The following is a 19,638-nucleotide window of genomic DNA, read 5'->3' as shown; positions in this document are numbered from 1 at the left end:
TGGAATTATCATTTTTCAGAATGGTTTCTAAGCGCAGTCACACTTATGTGTTTACTGTCTGCGTGTGCTGAGATTTGACTTATGACTCCAAGATGGAGTACAAGTGTGACGCAAATTGCAGCAATCAGGCAGTAAGAGTTTTAGAGCACCATAAGTGCCACAGCCACTGCTGCAGCTACGACTGCTGACTGTTGAGTCGGTCAAACTACAACATAACTTCCTGTTGTTTTAATATATAGGTAATTTCTAGGAGTGTAGTATGTTTCCCTCTTAAGTCCCCATTAAACTCACACTTGAAGTCCCTCATTCTTTTAACTTTTGCCTGCTTCTCTTTTCTTTATTTATCCTAGCCGTATTTTATTCAGACCTCCATATTTTTATGGTATATATTATACAGTATGAGCTCATACCCATTACCTAAAGTGCTTACTGGCATTATTCCCATTTTCTTATGACGTGTTCTGGGTATGGATCAGGTGATGGTCTTGTTAATCAGTCAGTGTATTCGGTATGGTTTAAACAGCAACCTTTCCCCAAAAGGCCTGAGCCGGTCTGGTCCCATTTGTGTTTACTGTCCAAAACTCATTCATCCAGCAAAAAAAGAGAGAGGAGGGAGGAAGGAAGGCAGGAAGTGAAGCAGAGAAGACTGGAGGGTGAAGAAATCCAAGGAGATGAGAGAAACCAAGCGTGTCCAAGAAGAACAGTGATTTTTATCTACTCCCATGCAGCCTGTGAGATGTCGTCGACTATTGATTAGATCTCAGCTGAAACTGGTGGTACAGAGTAGAGGACAAAAGAATACATTCATGAATTTGTAGAAATGTGCTTGGATGCAGGAAAAAGGTTTACATCATTTTTCAGAGAGGTAACCTTACCTTGTTAATGTCTTCACAGAGTCAGCTGGAACAAAAGTGGGATCATACTGTACCTTTGTCCTCAGTCAAAAATGCCCAGCTCAGATGATCAGTGGGTCAAAACATGCTTCTCATGTGTAAGTTGGCCGTACCATTTCATTCTCTGCAGAGACAAAACAGAGGGAGATGACCTGTGAAATCCACCTCTCTTGTTCTCCCTCAGCAGTGACAAGACCCTGCAGGCTAAGCTCTGCTCCACGAATGCTAATGCATCGTGTCTGAGTCAGTGAGTGAGACCGAAAGGAGACAGTGATGAAGGGCTGATTTCATTCAGTTAGGTGAGACTGTGGGCCCTACGTAAACAAGCTATAGCACATTAACCAAAGCGTATGCACAAGCGCTTGTAGGTTGTGTCCATCTCCACTTTTACTAATTAAATGGTGCATTATCTGGGTGCAAAGTAAGTCACAAGGCCCAAAGTGGTTGTATTTCGTCTCTTAACTATGGGTGAGTTTTGTTCGTAATATGACTTAAACCAGTGTCATCTCCCATTCCCTTTAAAAGCCAGATGCCCCTACACTTCTTGCTTTGCTATTTAAATAGTGCATTCAGCAAGATATTAAAGAAACTCAGAGGATGCTGGAATGACCCACTTGCAAGGAAATATAGCACCGCAGTGACTTTGACAGTACATATGTCTGTTACAGCCTGGCAGGATAAGTGAAGTTTACAGCGGTATTCATCTTTGCTATGCTAGGTATGAGTACGCGGTCCTTGGCTGATGAACCCTCTGCCTCCATTGTCTACCTTCTTCTGTCCCATCAACAACTCCATTTGACCTCATATGAGCATCAATGTCTCAGCAAGTCAACATAATTAGGCGAGCAAAATGCTCTGCTTCTCAGTCTCTTGCAGCATAGCTTCACGCAATTGCATTGTGTTTGGGGGAATCAAGGCGTGACAGTTGCGCTGCGCCACTTAAGTTAGGACTTTGTGAGTCCCTGAAAAGTACAAATACAATTCAGGTCTTTCATCAGGTAACTCAGGGGGATTTTAGAAGTAGAAATGCTGACACCTTCGGCCCACGTGTTGACTGTTAAGATTGTGTTCTTAGAAAAAGATTTCCCACTTTAATGATTATTATGTTTTCTCTGTAATGTGAGACAACATTTCTGCTGGACTCTGAACTTCAGACTCTGATTTTTGATGTAGTCTTATCTGTGAAATGCCTCAGCTGTACATTGTGAGAGGCAGTGGATCTCAGGGAGTTCACTTCTTACTGGAGCTAATGGTTAATGGCTCAAGTGTCATATTCAAAGATAGCACCAATTTAATGGTGACCTTTTACTGGCACTTCACTGACGTTTCAGAAGAAAGGACATGAACTCTGGACTTCAGCCATCTCCAACGCAGCTGTTTAAGTTTAAACTGTGACCGCTGGATGGAACATTTTAATCTAGTCTGAATTTATGAGTTGACAGTTTTTCACCAGTATTTAGGTTAATATTAGAAACGTTTTTCAGTGTTATAAAATCCAATACCCCATTATAATCCGTGAGCTACAAAACGACTATAGACTCTGTGACACAGTCTCAGCAAAACGGTTTGATTTATTGCAGGGCTGTTGTATTAGATAACTAGTTGCCCCTACTGAACTGGTGAACTTTATGTCCCTTGGCTCTCCTGACCGACACTTGGTCCTCTCCTTGCTTGCCAAACAGGTTATAGATCCTTTCACTTGAATGCCAGCTTTAGTTTATTTGCCATGAATTGCAATACTGTCAAAGTGTTGTAGCTTGTATTGGGAATATCAAGGAATTAAGAAGAACAGCCCGCATGGTCCAATTATATTTGATACAAAGAGTACTGGGAGCCAAAATCCCTTTCCAAATTGTTGACTTGTCATGCATACTGTACCAATACCAGGGAGAAATGGCTCTCATTCCAAACTTCTGTTTGCACTCTTTTGAATAGTTCAGCTAATTGACTCAAAACTTTCTTGTCTGCTTGTTTAAGACCTCAGCACATATCCACATTCCCTCCATATAAATGCCACAAGTCAGAAACCCCTGAGTCTTTCAAATTCTGTGCTTAGTAATGAAACTGGTGAGGTGTCAGCTCAGCGTTGGTATAAAGCCAGTTTGGCAAACCTCCAGCTCCTACTTCTGGCAGTACCTGATTAGAGTCTGCTTGTTGGTTGTTGAAAACCTCAACTTTCACATCATCCCTGTATATGTCCCACCATTAAAATAATGTCCTACTGTTTATAACCTTGATATTTTATCCATTGCCTCCCTTTTGTTATGCACTCCTGTATCTCCCTCCTCTGATTTAAAAATATTTAAGAAGCATTTAAATGAGGGAATTCTCCCAGGGTCTGGAAAGCAGTTCTGAGCTACCGCTGTTTAGCATACACTTAGCAATGGAAAACTGCTAATCCTTTGCTATTCTTTTGTTCTGAAGCCAAGTCCTCTGGCAGCGGAAGAATGCGGTTGGAGTAATAAACTTGGAATTGCTTTTCTTGCATGATCTCTCCTCTTTGCTCACAGTAGATGTTTATATACATCCTAAAACGGCACACTGTATTGTGTTCCCATTGCTACTGCCACATTAGACAGGTTTTCTCTGCTAAGGCTCAAAAAAGGAGATAATAGAGAAGGCACTTCATACCTTGGCTGCAGTCTCCTGGATTTGTCATGATACAGAGGGATAGCTTTGTAGTGTTTCACTCAACCTGAGCTAACAAGCTAAAGGGAAGCTCAAGTGGCTGAAGTAAAGCAGGTTGTTTCTCATCTGTGTCTGGTTTGATACAGATAACAAAGGCATTTGACATACGTCAAGACAGATACACATCTGCATGACATCATGTCATGTGGTGAAATATTACAAAAGTGATCATGTCGAAGTGAGACATCTTTATTTTTGATGAAACTCTCAAGGTTTTAATACATGAGTGATTGAAGAAAGGGCTCAAATTATCAAAAAGATCTCAAAAGATCTGTAAAAAAAAAAAAAAACAGTATCAGTTTTTTCCAGATTAAACCCCCATTCATCAAGGAGATCCACCAGCATCTGTACTTCTCCCTCATCCTCTCCCCTCCCTTCCCCTTTCTCTCTGCTGACCTTGGCCCACTAGAAAAAAATGGAGAATCCTTCTTTTCCGAGTCTTATTGTGAGGGAATTTGGGAATTATTGTTGTTCTAATCTACCCTGAGAACCCGGCTAATCCCTTCTTCCATCTCAGTGTTCCAGAGCTACTGCCAAAACTGCTGCACCACAGAGGCTCAGCAGCACCCTGACTATGCAGTGCAACTTTTTTTTTCCTCCCCTCCATTCACATACTCAGCTCTGCTGAAACTGCTTTGTGCACTGGGGTTTTTAGGTTTATGGCTCACACTTGTCAACTAAGCTATGTTGACCCAATCTGCTTCCACATGGACAATACACTTGTTCATTGCACTACTAATACACAACAAGCTACTGTTGATGTGTTATTATATACTGCATTTGTTATCCACTGCAGGTCAGCCTAAGGACTGACCTGGTTTTGTGGTGCTAAATCCCTGAGATCCATCAACAAAATCCAATGTAATACACCAACAAAAGGCAAAATAAGTGTATTGGCATGCTGTAAAACCAATGTTATGAATGAACAGTTAGCACTGGTATCCAGTTGCAGAAGTATAGTCTGCCAAGTTTGCATTTGGTGATTTGTTCAACTGGCCAGTCCCCAACTTTGATCCAGATTGAAATATCTCACCAACTACTGGATTGCTATGAAATTTTGTACAGACATACTGGCCCTCCAGAAGATGAATCCTACTGACTTTGGTGATTACCTGACTTTTCATCCTTTGCCTCTAGAACATCAGGTCAAGATTTTACCATCTCTGTGTTTATGGCTGAATACTTGGCTAAATAATGACATTACCAGCCTCAGCTAAACTTTGTGTTTAGTGCTAATTAGTTAGTTAGTTGATGTTAAAATGAATATAAACCAAACAAAGATGATGAACATGGTAAACCATGTTGTTCACACTTCACAAGAATTAGTTCAAAGTTAAAGTTACATAGATTAAAATGAACTAGTTGGTGTTCATTTCTTCTATTTTCTCCTTCAACAGTCTAGTACGAGTCTGTCTACATGTTGTTGGGAAACAAAGGTCACCAGTCCCATACTAAGTGCTGTGAAGCTGACTTGGGTAGAGGAACTTTGCAGCTGTTGGCTTGTGGTCCTCCCTTTATTAATGATTTCTTGTATTCATCATTCACAGATATTTCCCAAGCTGGTTGGATGCTCCAACTCAATGTGTCATTTCAGCTTCTAACATCATTTAGTTAGTATATTGTGTGCCCGCAGACAGACGTACTTGGTCCGGCAGGCCATAAAACCAAGTGACAACCTCCGTGGCTGAGACACGATGTCATTGCAGATATTGAACCTACAGTCACTTGAGTCACCACTTGAGGCTGGCTCCAAAAGCAAGTCACTACCTATAGACTCTCATGTTAAAATGCCCAGCAGAAATAAACATGTTTATGGCCTGGTACAAAAAAGGTTTCGGCCTCTATTGTTTATTTCCTCAGGGAAAGGGTTAGGGAATTATCATGATTTGGATCAAGATGTTCTTTTGCGGGTCTGGGGTTTCCCTTTAGACACAACCATACATTTGCTGAACATCAGCATGTTACAGTAGCATCGTCCTTGTGAGCATGTTAGCTTGCTGACATTAGCATTCAGCTCAAAGCACCACTGTGCCTTAGTACAGCTTCACAGAGCTTCCCTGTATAGACTTGTTTGTGAGAATGGTCATTCACAAATATCTGTAAAATCAATCAATCAATCAATCAATAACTGTCAATTGAGATAGTCAAATAATTTTACCTTCACACATTTAAACTAAGATGAGCCGTGTCTTTGAATACATTTTGCAGTGTTTTTAAAGTCAGTCAGTGTTTTCACTGCTGACAAATTTAGACAAACTGTGCTCATGCAACGTGAAATGTTTGGGTTGTTCTGACTTTCTCAGTGATACGTGAGGTGAGGCTTAATATCAGAATAAAGGAGAACAAAACAAATCTCATAATAGCCCTTGCATTGGGCAAATAGGCCCCGTGCTACATACACATACCCATATCCTCTGTTTATAGAAATGAGAAAAAGAGATAGAAATATGGGAGGAGAAGCTGAAAAAGTCTTGAGAGTGGGCAGCTTTTTAATTTCCAAGAAAAGTAGCAGGGAATGGGGCACAGTGGATGGCCATGAATATTAATGTTTTCCAAGAGAGTCAGGGTGCAGAGACCTCAGCACTCCTCAGGATTTAAAGATGAAAAGAGTCAGAGTGTGACCCCAGAGGATGAAAATGGCCACATAAGCAGCTGGGGTCACTTTTTTTAAATCCTAAACTTAGCCCTTAGTCCGTTTCCCTGTCCAACAATAACACAACAGAACTCTCTGTCCTGCTGTCTTGTTTCTCAGATACTCGCTCTCATTTTTCAGATCTCTTGTGCTAACTCTGAACAGTATTTCTGCGGCTTAATCTCCCATGAGACGCACCGCAGTTGCTGTTTGATTTTCATTTTGGCCGCCTGAATCATAGCTCTTCGCCTCTCTACCCATTTGGATCTGACTTGCCCCCTTGCTCATTCATTTTAAGACCCATGTTTGCGATCTAGGAACAGAAGCGAGCGGGTAAAGAAAAGGGAGAATAGAGAGCAGTGACCTTGGTGTTAATGAGCAAATCTTATCTCTAACAAGAGAATGGGACAGCTTACGTAAGGCTATCTCACACTCTCATTCTTTATGTTTGTCTTTTTGTCTTTCAAACATATTTTTCTTTATCTCCAAATCTCAACTCGCACCTCATTCCCTTCTTCTGCTTTATGATTCCCCCACCAACACTCACTCACCTCCCCTCATTTCATTATTCTTTGATGCTCAGACATATGTGGGACATCACACAGCCTGTTAGAGGTAGAGTAACACACCAAGGGGAGCTGGTAGAGGACAGGACAAGCCTGAAAGGGGGTTACATGGAAAGGATGCCGTAGGCTGGCTAATAACACCAAGAACACTGTTTATCTATCTACTGTGTGCTGTACAAAGGCTTTAGGCAGATGTACTGCTTGTATTAGATGGGCTGAATAACAGAAACCACCTATACTCTTAGAAATAAGGGTTTCAAAAGGGCTCTTCCTGGGCTGAGGTGCCCAGAACCAAATGCTTTTAAACAACACTTTTTGTAAGATTAAGGGTTCCGTTAAGGACCATTTTCATCCAAAGAACCCTAATTGGAAAAAATAGCTCTTTGAGGATTGTTGAAATACTTGAAATCCAAACTGTTGGTATTTGATGACACATGAATGAGGCTCAACAATCAGTCATCTTTCTGGCATTTGCAACTGACAACTCCTGAGTATTTTACCTTTGACACTGTGGAATAAATGTCTTACATCTTAAAATCCAGTATATTAAGTTCAGCACTTACAACACAGCCAATTCTACAATCACAATACAATGACTTCACATCACAATCCACATTCACAGGTGTTGCACAAACATGTTGCACAAACTTCATACAGAAAGCAGCCGTTATGGAGAACTCGAGGACGTGGGAGAACTGGTACAATGTAACAGCCCGACCAAGGTGTGGTTATGGACACACACACATATCACACAACTAATTATACTCTTGCTCATATCTAAATGTGAATTGTCTGCAATAAAGTCCACCAGATATATTAAGAAAACATGGAAAAATATTTGAACAAGCAATAAATTGATCTTGAGGTTTGCTCTTGCAAATTTGGAGCTTATAGAAGAGCGGACTATTGGCCTTGGTAGAGGTTTGCGCTGTGCCCCTCTAATATTTAATTCATCTGGAACAGCTTGGTCCAACTCTAAAACCGACCTGAGTATTAATTTGCTGTTGGTTTACTTGAGTCTCTTTTAATACCTTAGTTACTGTAGACTTATATCAGTCTGTTACTGCTTATGTCCAATGATTATTACAACACAGTATATGCTAGCTACATGTCAAACATCACCAAATCACCACAAATAACTGCCACTAGTCAGGCCCTGTAGAGTCAATGGAAAAAAGAAACACACTCCAAATTCAACACTTACTAATTAAAGATAACCTATGCAGGATTTTAAAAAAAGCCCTCCATCTTTCATAGTGGTCATTAATTTGCTGTGCTTGGGATGCTTTATTTACCAACCCAAAACGTTGGTAATTGACTTCCAAGAAATAAAAAATAACAATCAACTATCTTTCAGGTGGGTTTACAAACAGAAAATGCCAAATCCTGCTTATTCTATCTAAATAATCTCAGTATTATCTCTGCCTTTACTGTAAACTTAACTCATAACAAGGACAAGCTGATGTAATATTATTTAAAGTGGCCTTTAACTATGACCCTACAATTCCCTTAATGCAACTCAAAAGTGTCTTTCATTAGAAACCCCATCCCCTCACCCTCTTGCCTCTTAGATGCCTATTTCTTTCAAACCCACCCCGTGCAGCATATAAGCCTGGCTTTCTGCAAGAAAACGTCTGACGCCCAAGGAGACATAACCCTTATGACATCACTAGGGTTATTTTTGGTCATGTCCACAAGGGAGCCCCAGGATCTTCCCCATAATGCTAACCAGGCGTATTTTGTCCCTAAACCAAACAGATCTTAAACACAGCATTGGTTAGTTAGTTCATACAATGAATGCACAATAAACAAACAACGCGCACAAATCTCGAGCATCACAAAACTCGTGTTTTCTTCAAGACACAAGCATTATTTTTTCAAATTTGAGGAAGGTCCTCCAGAGCCGTAGAGGACTTTATACAAATGTTTTCATGGACTGAGCAATACTTCTCCTGATGAGTAAACTGAACTTTGTTTGTAAAATCAGTTGAGAACCCTGTTAACTAGAACTTGCTCAACAATCACAACTCTTACCCTAAAAATAACCATAGACATAAATCAACAACTCTGACAGTCTCAGCAAAAACTGACTGATTCTTATTCTTATAAGTGTTGCAGTGCACTCAGTATTATGGTGTGCAGTAGTGTGAGTTATGTGTTTTCTTGTTATCATACACTGTAAAATATGGCTGGGTCTACTGTGTGATAAAGGGCAAATCTTTAGATAAAGGTTTTACATAACTTTGTTGAGAGCCTGAATCAGTTGTTTTTCAAAGATAATATATGAATCACAGGCGAAGGGCAGTTTAAGAGGTTAGTATGGAGGGGGCAGAGGAACGGGGGTCTGGTTAAGTGTGGATATGGTCCATGTGATGTTTTTATTTCTTGATTTATGGGACTGTGTGGCTAATGTGTACATCCTGGCCTTTCTATGAGATTTTCCCTGGACTATATTGCATCCTGAGTTTATGAGGTGAAAGGACAGATCTTATAGCAGAGGCCTTATGTAACCTAACAAATAGCAGAACTACTGTTGTCTTAAAGGAGCAGAACACAAAACCAGGTCAAAGGGCAGGGACAGGGGTTAAGAGGAAGGAGAGTCTGGAAATGCCATGCATATGTGTGTGTGTGTGTATGTGTGTGTGTGTGTGTGTGTGTGTGTGTGTGTGCCTGCATATTTTCTTACTCACTGAAGAAATGCACGCTACCTTCTCTGGAACAAGCTGCAGTATGATGCCATACAAAAAAGGATCATTTGTATGATAAACATGTTCAGGTCAGGCTACCAAAGAGCAGTTTATGGGTCTGTACGTAACTATGATGAAATGCTGCCTCAAGAAACAATGTTTATGACCCACAAATACCTCCACTCTGTCCTCGACTTCTTTCGTGTCTCGAATTTGTAGTTGGCAATAAATGTGCAAATACATTCATTTGCATGAAGATATGTTAGAATTAAAGAAAGATATGCATTAGTATGCAAGATGTGGAAATTATAGCTGTGTGAATTCAAAAGAAATAACACAATTAAGGGAGAAAAAAATTAATGCCATTTGTGTTGTAATACTGTCCAAGCAAGTAATTGCAGCATTTGATTAAAAACTGAAATCCATTAAGCTAGATGAATAGTAATTAGATTATATTTTTAGGATAACACTTTTGGGCTATCTTTTTGCAACCATTATTATCTTGAAGGTGTGATTTCTGGTTCTAGCTATAAATGTCTTGTTTTTACTGCTTTAATAAAGTTTAAATAAATTATCCATGGGTTTATGATATTTAACACATTATATCTTCATTGTTTAATTTGTATAAGAACCGAAGCATAGAAATGTCAATTAACTGTTTTATGGGGGGTTATGTGCTGAATTATTTCTTGGCTCAGAGCAGAAACTTCCTGGATTTTACAGTAGTTGCCTAGCAACTGCTCAGAGCCAAGAAGTATGGTGCCTTCAATCGGAACTTGTGAACTAGTTAATACAACACGGGAAGTCGTGTACTCGACATCGTGAACTTGGAGCTCTCAGAGAACTTCCAGTTAACAGTCGTAAATACCACATGACAGGGTGGACTCTTCCCGTGAACACAGTTAATATGACCCCGTTTGAAGGCAGCAGTCGTCCAGCACATAACCTCCCCACAAATGGTCAGTTTGTCTCTTCTCAAGTCGTGCCCCATTTTGCTCTGTGCTCCAATAACAGTTGAGCAAACTTAGTACCTCGGTCAACTCTCCTTTTTCTGTAGAAGCAACGTATGGGCACTGCATCCAAAATCACTACACACCCAAAAAATCGTTCAACATACTTTTCGGTAAATAAACAGTAGTATGATTCTTTTTGGATGCACTGCTGAGCGAGTGTAACATCATTTCCTGAGAGCCTCCTTGTCTGTTGGGGAAGCTAATTTTAGTGTTATGGACACAGAGCTGCCTTTATCGCTACCCACCTTTGTCCTATGTTGTTGCTGTTGTTGTCATGACTGCATTGCATCATAGGATATAATTGATGGCATAGTGTCCAGTGCTTGTATACTTGACACTATTCTCACACACTGTTTTAGCCTACTAAATAGCATGTTAGCATGGAATTTCAGATGCAGTCAGGGTTTCATGTTAAGCTAATTAATGTTAGCTAAACACTAGCAAACTGATTAGCTAATGTCAGCAAAAATTTTAGCTAACTAGCATGCTAATGAATAATGTGGATTACCTTCATAGTCAGCATTTTGCTAACATTAGCTAATTTAAGATGTATATGCAACATCAAATGGTCCTCCAGCAACATATTTTAACCATCCTCAATATTTGTTTTTTTTTTTGTTTTGTTTTTTTTCAACATAGACAAGCCTAGCACATAGCATATCTAAGTACAGAAAACAGAAAAGGAGAAAGTAGGCCAAGGTACCAAGCTCACAAAACTAGAACTGGAGCACGAAGCAAAAGGGTTATGATTTAGGAAGGGTCAGTAGTGCATGTTTTTGTACAGATTAAATTTAGCAACTTAGCACCAAGACTGGAACAGGGTGAAACAGCTAGCATCTGTCCAAAGGTAACAAAATCCAGCTTCCAGCACCTCACAAATAAGCATGTTATATCTTGTTTGTTTGATCATTACAAAACTGTGTACAATTCATCTTGTCGGGGGTTATGTACGGGATTTCTTGACTCTGAGCAGTTCCCAGGCAACCAGTGACAGTCAATAAATAGCTGGCACATAACTGTCATTTCTATGCTTCATTTGTTATATAAATTAAACAAATAATATGTTAATTTGTGAGCTTTGGAGGTGCTGGAGGGTAGATTTCGTTACCATTGGACAGAGCCAGACTGCTGTTTCCCCTTGTTTCTGTTTTTTGTGCTAAGCTAAGCTAACTGACTGCTGACTGTGGCCTTATGTTTAATGGACAGATAAGAGTGGGGTCAATCTTCTCTCTGTTACTCTCCGTCAGAAAGCAAATAAATGTGTTTGCCAACACGAGGAACTCTTCGTTTATCACTTTAAAAGTTATAGTAATATGTATTGATTCAATACATTTTTTGGCTACACAATACTGTAACAGTAAGTGTAACAGTAAGTGACAATTTAATTTCCACTGTAGACACAGGTAGAGGTAGTGCTGACACACACACACACACGCATACACACACACTGTTATGACAGAATGGTATCATATCGTGTTTGACACCCTCAGTAATTGTTTGGATCTATTCTGTCCTTCCAGCACCGAGCTATAATTATAGTCAAGGGAGCAACCGTTCACACACAGGAAAGTTTTTTTTTTGCAGAGTTGCAAGTTTGGACTATAATACACACAGACACAGACACAATCACTCTCACACACATTTCCCCCTGCCAAGTTGTAGCGATGCAGAGGCCAGCAGAGCAGCAGATACTGATAGCGGCCTTGATAAGACTCATTTGAAATGGCTGCAGTCACTGAACCTGTTCGCTCTGTGTGCCAAGGACACCATTTACCTTACATAAAAGCCATTCTGGGTCACTGACAAATGCATCCATGCAATTTAGCTTCCTCAAGAACCATGTGCACCCTGACCTTAGCTTCCCATGTGTTTTATATTTCTCTCACACACCTTCCCTCTCCCTCCCTGTGCATGTATGTGTGTGTGTGTGAGAGAACTCAGAGAGTATTTGTGTTTTATGCCCATAGCCAGTTTTGCTGGTCACATGCTAAATGATGAACAGGACGAGAAGTTTGTGGTGAAATGTCCTCAGGAGAGTGTGTCACAGTGCAGCTGTCACATGAGAGAAGATTACTGCTAAAGCTGAGACTAACTCACTCACTGCCTCTTGTGTAATGATGCAAATGTAACCCTAAAAAATATTTTACTCATAAAGTGATGATGATGACTCTAGCCGTGGTAGTTTATTTATTCATCTTGATTGCTGTGACATTTGACTTTTTTTCTTACAGTACATACAGTGTGTTTTCCTTTAGCCTGCTTCGTTAGTGACTATGATTAAAATAACCTTGTGTCACTCTTATAAAAAGCTTATTGGTCTCACTTGAAAATACTTTTCTTGAATTAATACCTGTGGTATTTAACACATTGAAACACTTCTTTTAGTCCGATTATACTTTACTTTCATGTTCAAAAGTAGAAGACACAAGAAACACTTTGAAGGCTTTGAAGTCTTCACATTAATTGCAATGTATATTGGATTTATGAATCCATAGCTTGATTAGATAATACCTTAAACGTTGAGGTTATAAAAAAGGGTTCAAACATTAGAGTTCTTGTTTATTTTTTTAGGTATAAGCTATTAAGGGAATAACTTGAAACATCAGGTATGGGGCTGTGAGGACTCTATCATGGTTTTCTTGTGAAAATGTCAACTTTTCATGAGCTAAGAAGAAACAGATCTGCTTTCAGCTTTATGACAAGTTGTGACAAGATGTGGGACAAAATTTATCTGAGATATTTAATAGCCAAATTTGAAGGTACAGTACAGGGTTTTGAGCAGAAGATTTGCTTGATGTGATAAAATATTAAACCCCCTAAACAGTATGTCTCCAGTTCCATCTAAACTCTGTCACTTGTGGTTTAGGATGGAAGTAAGGCTTCCTGTGAGTTATGGTTATGGACTTAGGCGAATGATTACATGTTTAAGTGCTGCAGATAAGCAATTGTCCTGTTCTCGAAGAGGCTGAGACTTTTATTTAATGTTAAGTATTTGGTCTTAAACTTTACTGGCTGAATCAAAAACACTCGTTATCCTTACTTACAGGTCAGGAAGTGGAAGATGCTGGCTCGCCATCATGGCGACGGCACAGCCAAGCAGAGGGAAGCAGAGACAGACATCCACCTGGGCGGTTGTCAGTCCTGGGGGATCCACGCCTCGCCCCTCCTGGCCAGCCCTGTCATGCTGGAGTGCTCCATCTGCAGTGGGCCCTACATCAGCTACGCCCTGGAGGAAACCTGGCAGCCACGTCAACGCACACAGGCAAGTTTACCTATTCTGCCTATAGATAATTAAATTAAAGATAGATAACACTAATTTATTACAGTATTCACATGAAATGAGGGATTGACGCCTTTGTTACATTATACAATAGAGTTTAGCGACATACAATGAAAGAGTGTTTTTACTGTGTTTTCTCAGATGGTTAATTATATAATAACACCTACCGGGAGTGGACAAAATAATAAAAATACTTGTTGGAGAAAAATCTTGTCAAAGGACTTTAAGTTAAGAAAACTCCCATAAATGTGTGGCATTAAACAGCCCTTGTCTGCACCAACAAAGATTAATTTGTTCTAAGATTAGTTCTAATTAGAGTTTAGGAAACTACGTTAAAATTAAGCAGAGTAGGGGTTACAGTAAAAACTAAACTACTACTGAGCTCGCTTGAAAGTTTAGTGCAATTTAAAGATAAACTATTACTTAATTGTGTTCACACATTAATCCTTGTAAGTTTAACTCAGCCTAAATTTCTGTTTATGATTTTCCTCAGTGCTACAGTGAGTGTGCAGCATAAGTTGTCATGATTTTGGAGGATGCAGCTCTATTCACAACTTCTTTTTTTTTTTTTTTCTCGAGGCACCTACACTTGGCTGCAGATCATTTGGCTCAGTTCACTGCAGTACAAAGTGCTGACCACCACACCACTTTTACTGCTGACCAATACTGCTAATTGGTATTCAACATAACATGACCCACCTTTGTAGCAATGCTTGTAATTGTTGTGCTGTTATTTCAGAGTTTGGGACCTTTACAATATTTTATAAAGTACTGTGAATCCATGACACAATTGCGTCATCCACATTTTTGAGAACAACCGAAGCAAATGTGTAATGAGCTGACAGTGGCACAAGTTAATATTTAATGTTGGTGTCTTATTTATGCACCTTTCTCACACTCCTACCAAACAAAACTGCCAAAAAGCAGACTGAGAAAATAAGGTCTTATGTCATAACATGACAAATCCTTAACAGTGTGGTGGCTTAAGACAGATAGCTTTTATGTTAAATGCAAAATAAAACAACAAAAATGGAAAGCACAGTGATTCTATGCTCGTCGCTAATATGGAAAACTTAAGTAAAGCAAGAATTTTAATAAAATATGGTACTTTATTTTGTTTGGAAGTAAGAGATCATGTATAATCAGGATTATGTAATCAGATTACAAAAAATATGCCACTAGAGTATAGTCAACCTAGATAAAAGTAGAAAAAATGTGTTATTACATTGTAGTTACATTGTCAAGGACAAAGATTAAAAATAGTATTACTAAAACCTTACACAAAAGAAGCAGCAACCCAGAAGTAAAAGTATAAGTTTGAAGTAAAAGAATTCAGATTTGATTACATTTTTTGAAATAAAATGGATTACATTGCTAATTACAAAACAATGCCAGGTAATTTGTATTCAGTAACTGACTACATTTCAAAGTAATCTGACCCAACACTGTTAGTTTCTCTTTTCATTATCTTTTTAAAATTTCCTTTATGTTTCATGTTGCATAGAAACCAAGGAACAACACCCAGAGCGAGCTTACGCATTTCTCTGAAGATAAAAACCAAACTATTTCAAGCCCTTTTCCTGTCAAATGTACTTTATCTTATGACTCAAAGTCAAGTCATACAAGCCTCTACCTCTCCTTGACCCTTACGCAGACTCAAACTATTCCTCTCTCTCCCTCTCTAGCGATCTTTGCCTCCGCTTGAACAGCCCAAACTTTCTCTTCTTTTGGAAACAAAAATCTGCAATGAAATATTAATGAAGAGAAAGCCTAGATTCACCATCACTATGGATACAACTGCATCAGATCTCTACACTGAATCAATAAACAGCCTGAAGAAAGAGCATAGGGAGAAAGGACAAAGGAGTATGAATGGTAAAGTGATTTTTTACTGCTGAGAGATGTTGACAGTATAAGAGGATATGAACAGCAAGCTGCATGTGTATATACTGTATGTGTGTGTGTGTGTGTGTGTGTGTGTATGAGAGCAGAACAAAGAGGAAAAAATGGGTAGACAAGGCTGCTGTCAGCTATATTAAGACTTATATGGAGATGAAATGACCAGCATGATAGGCAGATTGTTGAAAGCCTCGCCTCCGAATGAATAAACAAAGTGATGAGATTGAAACAACTCATGCGCACACACACAAACTCAAAAACACACGCCTCAGCTTGTCTCAGAAAACACTCATGGGAGAATACCGAGAGCTGCGATAAGTTTTCAGAGCTGCAGCATGGAATACCAAACCAGACTAAGACTGTATTTAACAGAGACGCTTTGAAAAGTCGATGACTGACAGCGACAATCACCAAAGACTAATATCTGACGTGATGCAGCTTCATGGGAACGTCCTGAGATACAAATGCTGCCGGTCCTGTGACAGCTGCCAATTATGATGTTAGGCTATGTGGAAAGAAAAAGTTTTACAAGCTTAAGTAGTTATTAATGAGAAATTAGAGCATGTGTACCTTTGTGCACTTGAGTGCTTACTTAAACATTTCTGAGATGTTCACCTGCCACATATAGAGCAATGTAATGACTTTTATAACCAAATGTGCCAAGAAAACAAACCCCAGTCTACATACAGTGATGGAAAGGAGCGATGCATCTACTCAAACACTTTGATTATATTTTACATTGATGTTTAATTTAAATTAAACACTAATGTTAATTTTAATTTAATTTTATACTTATACTCCACATGTCAGTAGGAAATATTATAAACAGGAAGGCAATCCAGGCAAACAAATACATAATAACAATGAGGAGGGGAAATGGAGCAACATGTAGCATGTAGTGTCAGTTGCCCAGATTTTTCTTGTGATTCTTCTGCTGGAAGCCATAATAACCATTATAATAATCAGTCACAGAGGACATTTTTCTTTAGAATGAGTGGTTTTTAACTTTAAGTACATTTTGCTGATAATACCTTCATTCTTTTACTTAAAGGTATAATATGCAACATTTTCCTTAAAAACAACATATAGAATTATAGAAAAATAAACAATTTCAATCATCACTTAGTGTGTGGTGGTGTCTGTATCTGCAGAGATCCTGCCCTCTGCCTGTATTTCTTTCTTTTTAACATTATTTTTGCTGTACTCAGGTTTTTAACAACCCAAATTATCGGTATTTGACATCCTGGTATCTTTCCGGTGCATTTACAAACAGCTTAGACAACTCCTGCTAATTCTAAGTAAGATTTTAAATTCAATACGCTACTTGAAATGAAGTATTTGTACGTTATTTATCAGTATTTCCAAATAAAGTTCTGAAGACTTCTCCCACCAAGTTTTTGTTACATTCTGGGTAGTTTCCCAGTTTCTGGGATTCTGTTACCCGGAACTTATCCTAGCTTAGTTATCTGACACTAAGTTCCTTAATAAAAACCTGATTACAAAAAACTGGGGTGCTGTGTAAAACCTAAATAAAAACAGAATACTATGATTTGCCCTGTATCACAGTGCAAAGGAAAGACATTTAATGTTCAAACTAAACTAAAATATACACATCTGAATTTGATGTGCGTAACATGTTTAAAAAATGTTGGAACAAAGGCAACAAGAGACTGGGAAAGTTGTTGAATGCTAAGAAAACACCTGTTTGGAACATTCGACATGTAAACAGGTTAACTGTTCAGAAGTCCTGTTCGTCTCTCAGTCAAAACTTAGTAAGATCTGTTTCACCCTGGCGTTAAGTCTCAATAAAGGACAATTACACTCAAGTCATGTTGTTGTTAGAGCGGAGGTTTCTCACCACTTTCAGCAAGTGATTTAATGCTGTCTCACCCTGGAAACCCAGACTCATTAAAACACATGTGGGGGGACCAACTGAAACTGGGGCATGAACCAGTCTGGGTCAGAACCAGTGGCTTTAAAAACACTGGTTCAGAGTGCTGCTGCTCAAAAATGTCACATCTCCTATAGTGAATGTAATCTTTTCCAAGCTTCAAACAAAGGAATGTTTGTTTGTGACCTGTCGTGGTTTCATTTGTTTATCAGTTGTGACCAGTTCAGCCAAAGAATTCCCCCCCTTGTTTTACATAAATAACTATGAGAAGTATTTTTTCTAGTGTTTCACAATAAAAAAAAACAAAAAACAAAACTAAGCAATGAAGAAGACCATTTAAAGAAAAATTCTACATAATTTGGCATAGCAAAAATGTTACATTTGTGTTGTGACCCCTTGTGGAGATCCTGACCACCACATTGGGACCCACTGACCTAGATTTTAACTTGGCCAGCCTGTATTGTTGAATTTATCTAATGGGAACCTTAAAGAACATGATAAGCATAAGGGCTGTACACTTTCTACAAGATGTCAAACACCTATTATCTTTCACCTGAATTCAAACAAGAACTAAAGAACAAAAGCCAAAACGGGATCTGCAGGGTTGTACATAACAGGGCCAGTGTGTGTTTCCCAGTATGTGGCTATACACTAATCTTATCATTCTAATCAGAGTTCAGCAAACTAGCTTTAAAATGGGTAAATCTTCATACAAAATTAAGCAGAGTTGCAACTAAAAAACTTACAAAATGTAACAAAATGTTACATTGTTACTAGCTAACTAAAAAGTAAAAATGTTGCATTGTTTGCTAGCTGGCTAAAAATAAGTTAAATGTTAGAATGTTTGCTAAAATCTTTTTTTTTTTCCTCCTTTGAGAAAAAAAATGTTTGCTGAATTAAAAGAGCAATATGGCTAAATAATAGAGGATTAAGAAAAAACAGACAGCAGCATAGTAAGGAAAAAAGACACTGCCTGGTAGTGACTGTTTTAACTGATCAGTTGGCATGAAAGAAAGAAGACATACATCATAACCCAATTTTGAGTCAGCCCTTTAACTTTCTTTGGGAAACTTTTACTCAAAAAGAAAGCCATTTAAAAAGCCTAACCTTCTCAAGTGTAAATTTAATGTTAATACCGGATCGTGGTTTAAATTGGAGATTAAAGTTTGGGTGCAAAAAATACGTTTTATTTAGGTTTAGAATAAAAACTAAACTGAGGTTTAAAGAGTGGTCTAAATTGAAACTTTACTCATTTAGGCTAGTTTTAAAGTTTGGTGCAACATCATTTTAAACTAAGCTATGACTTAATTAGGTTTAAAAATTAATTCTTGTTGGTGCAACCCAGCCTTAGAAAGTATTTGATAGCTATGGAACTGAATTCACAGTCTGAATCTGAAATTGTTTTTACTGAGCAATGCCGTATTTCTCCCCCAGGCGATGGACTTGTACTACCACAATGAGTCAGACCCAGACAGCTACTGTTGCCCTGGCGACAACAGTAAGTCACCAGTTGTTTTATATTCTTCTACGTCCTCCCGTCGCTCCTTCTTTCCCATCCGTCTTTCACACTGCGAGTCTGGAGCACAAACTCTCATTCCTCTGTTATCTTTCTCCATCATCTCTCACCTTCAGTCCCGGGTCATTTCTCTTTATTATCTGCACTTTTGTTTATTTTCACCATCAATCCAAAACAATCTCCCACCATTCATTCTCTGTCTATTTTCCTCTTGTTTGTTGTTTCCTTTCTGTCCAAACCTGATGGCTGTGGGAGCAAAATGATTCAGCCTGCACTGCACACACACACACACACACACACACACACACACACACACACACACACACACACACACACACACACACACACAACTTTGCCTTACGTTACCACTTGGCTCTCTAATCCAGCCTCTGAGCTTTCAGGATAATAACTGTTGTTCATAAACCAAGATTACTATTTGTTGTGTGGTGGAAACTGGTTTGGAAAGAAAAACAGTAGTTACACACACAATACTGAGTGCTGATCATCACACACATGACACGGTGACCTCTTTGACATCTGTTTACATCTTTTGCCACTCGTTGCAGTAAAAGT

At 38.9% G+C, this 19,638-nt stretch overlaps 1 protein-coding gene across 1 annotated transcript in view; it reads left to right on the top strand.

Annotated features, from left to right (window-relative positions):
• sgk1 (serum/glucocorticoid regulated kinase 1) overlaps positions 1-19,638 on the top strand; it is a 48,430-nt gene that overhangs the window by 13,520 nt on the left and 15,272 nt on the right. The window contains exons 3-4 of the mRNA XM_084736832.1: positions 13,526-13,741; positions 18,984-19,047. Of these exons, the coding sequence (XP_084592958.1) occupies positions 13,526-13,741; positions 18,984-19,047 (280 nt within the window). The remainder of the gene's footprint in view (positions 1-13,525; positions 13,742-18,983; positions 19,048-19,638) is intronic.

This window comes from Lutjanus erythropterus, chromosome 15 (genome assembly GCF_056507025.1).
Source record: "Lutjanus erythropterus isolate fLutEry1 chromosome 15, fLutEry1.hap2, whole genome shotgun sequence".
In the NCBI taxonomy this organism is placed as follows: domain Eukaryota; kingdom Metazoa; phylum Chordata; class Actinopteri; order Lutjaniformes; family Lutjanidae; genus Lutjanus; species Lutjanus erythropterus.
Note: the sequence above shows the minus strand (reverse complement) of the source record. Positions and strands in the feature narration are given on the sequence as shown.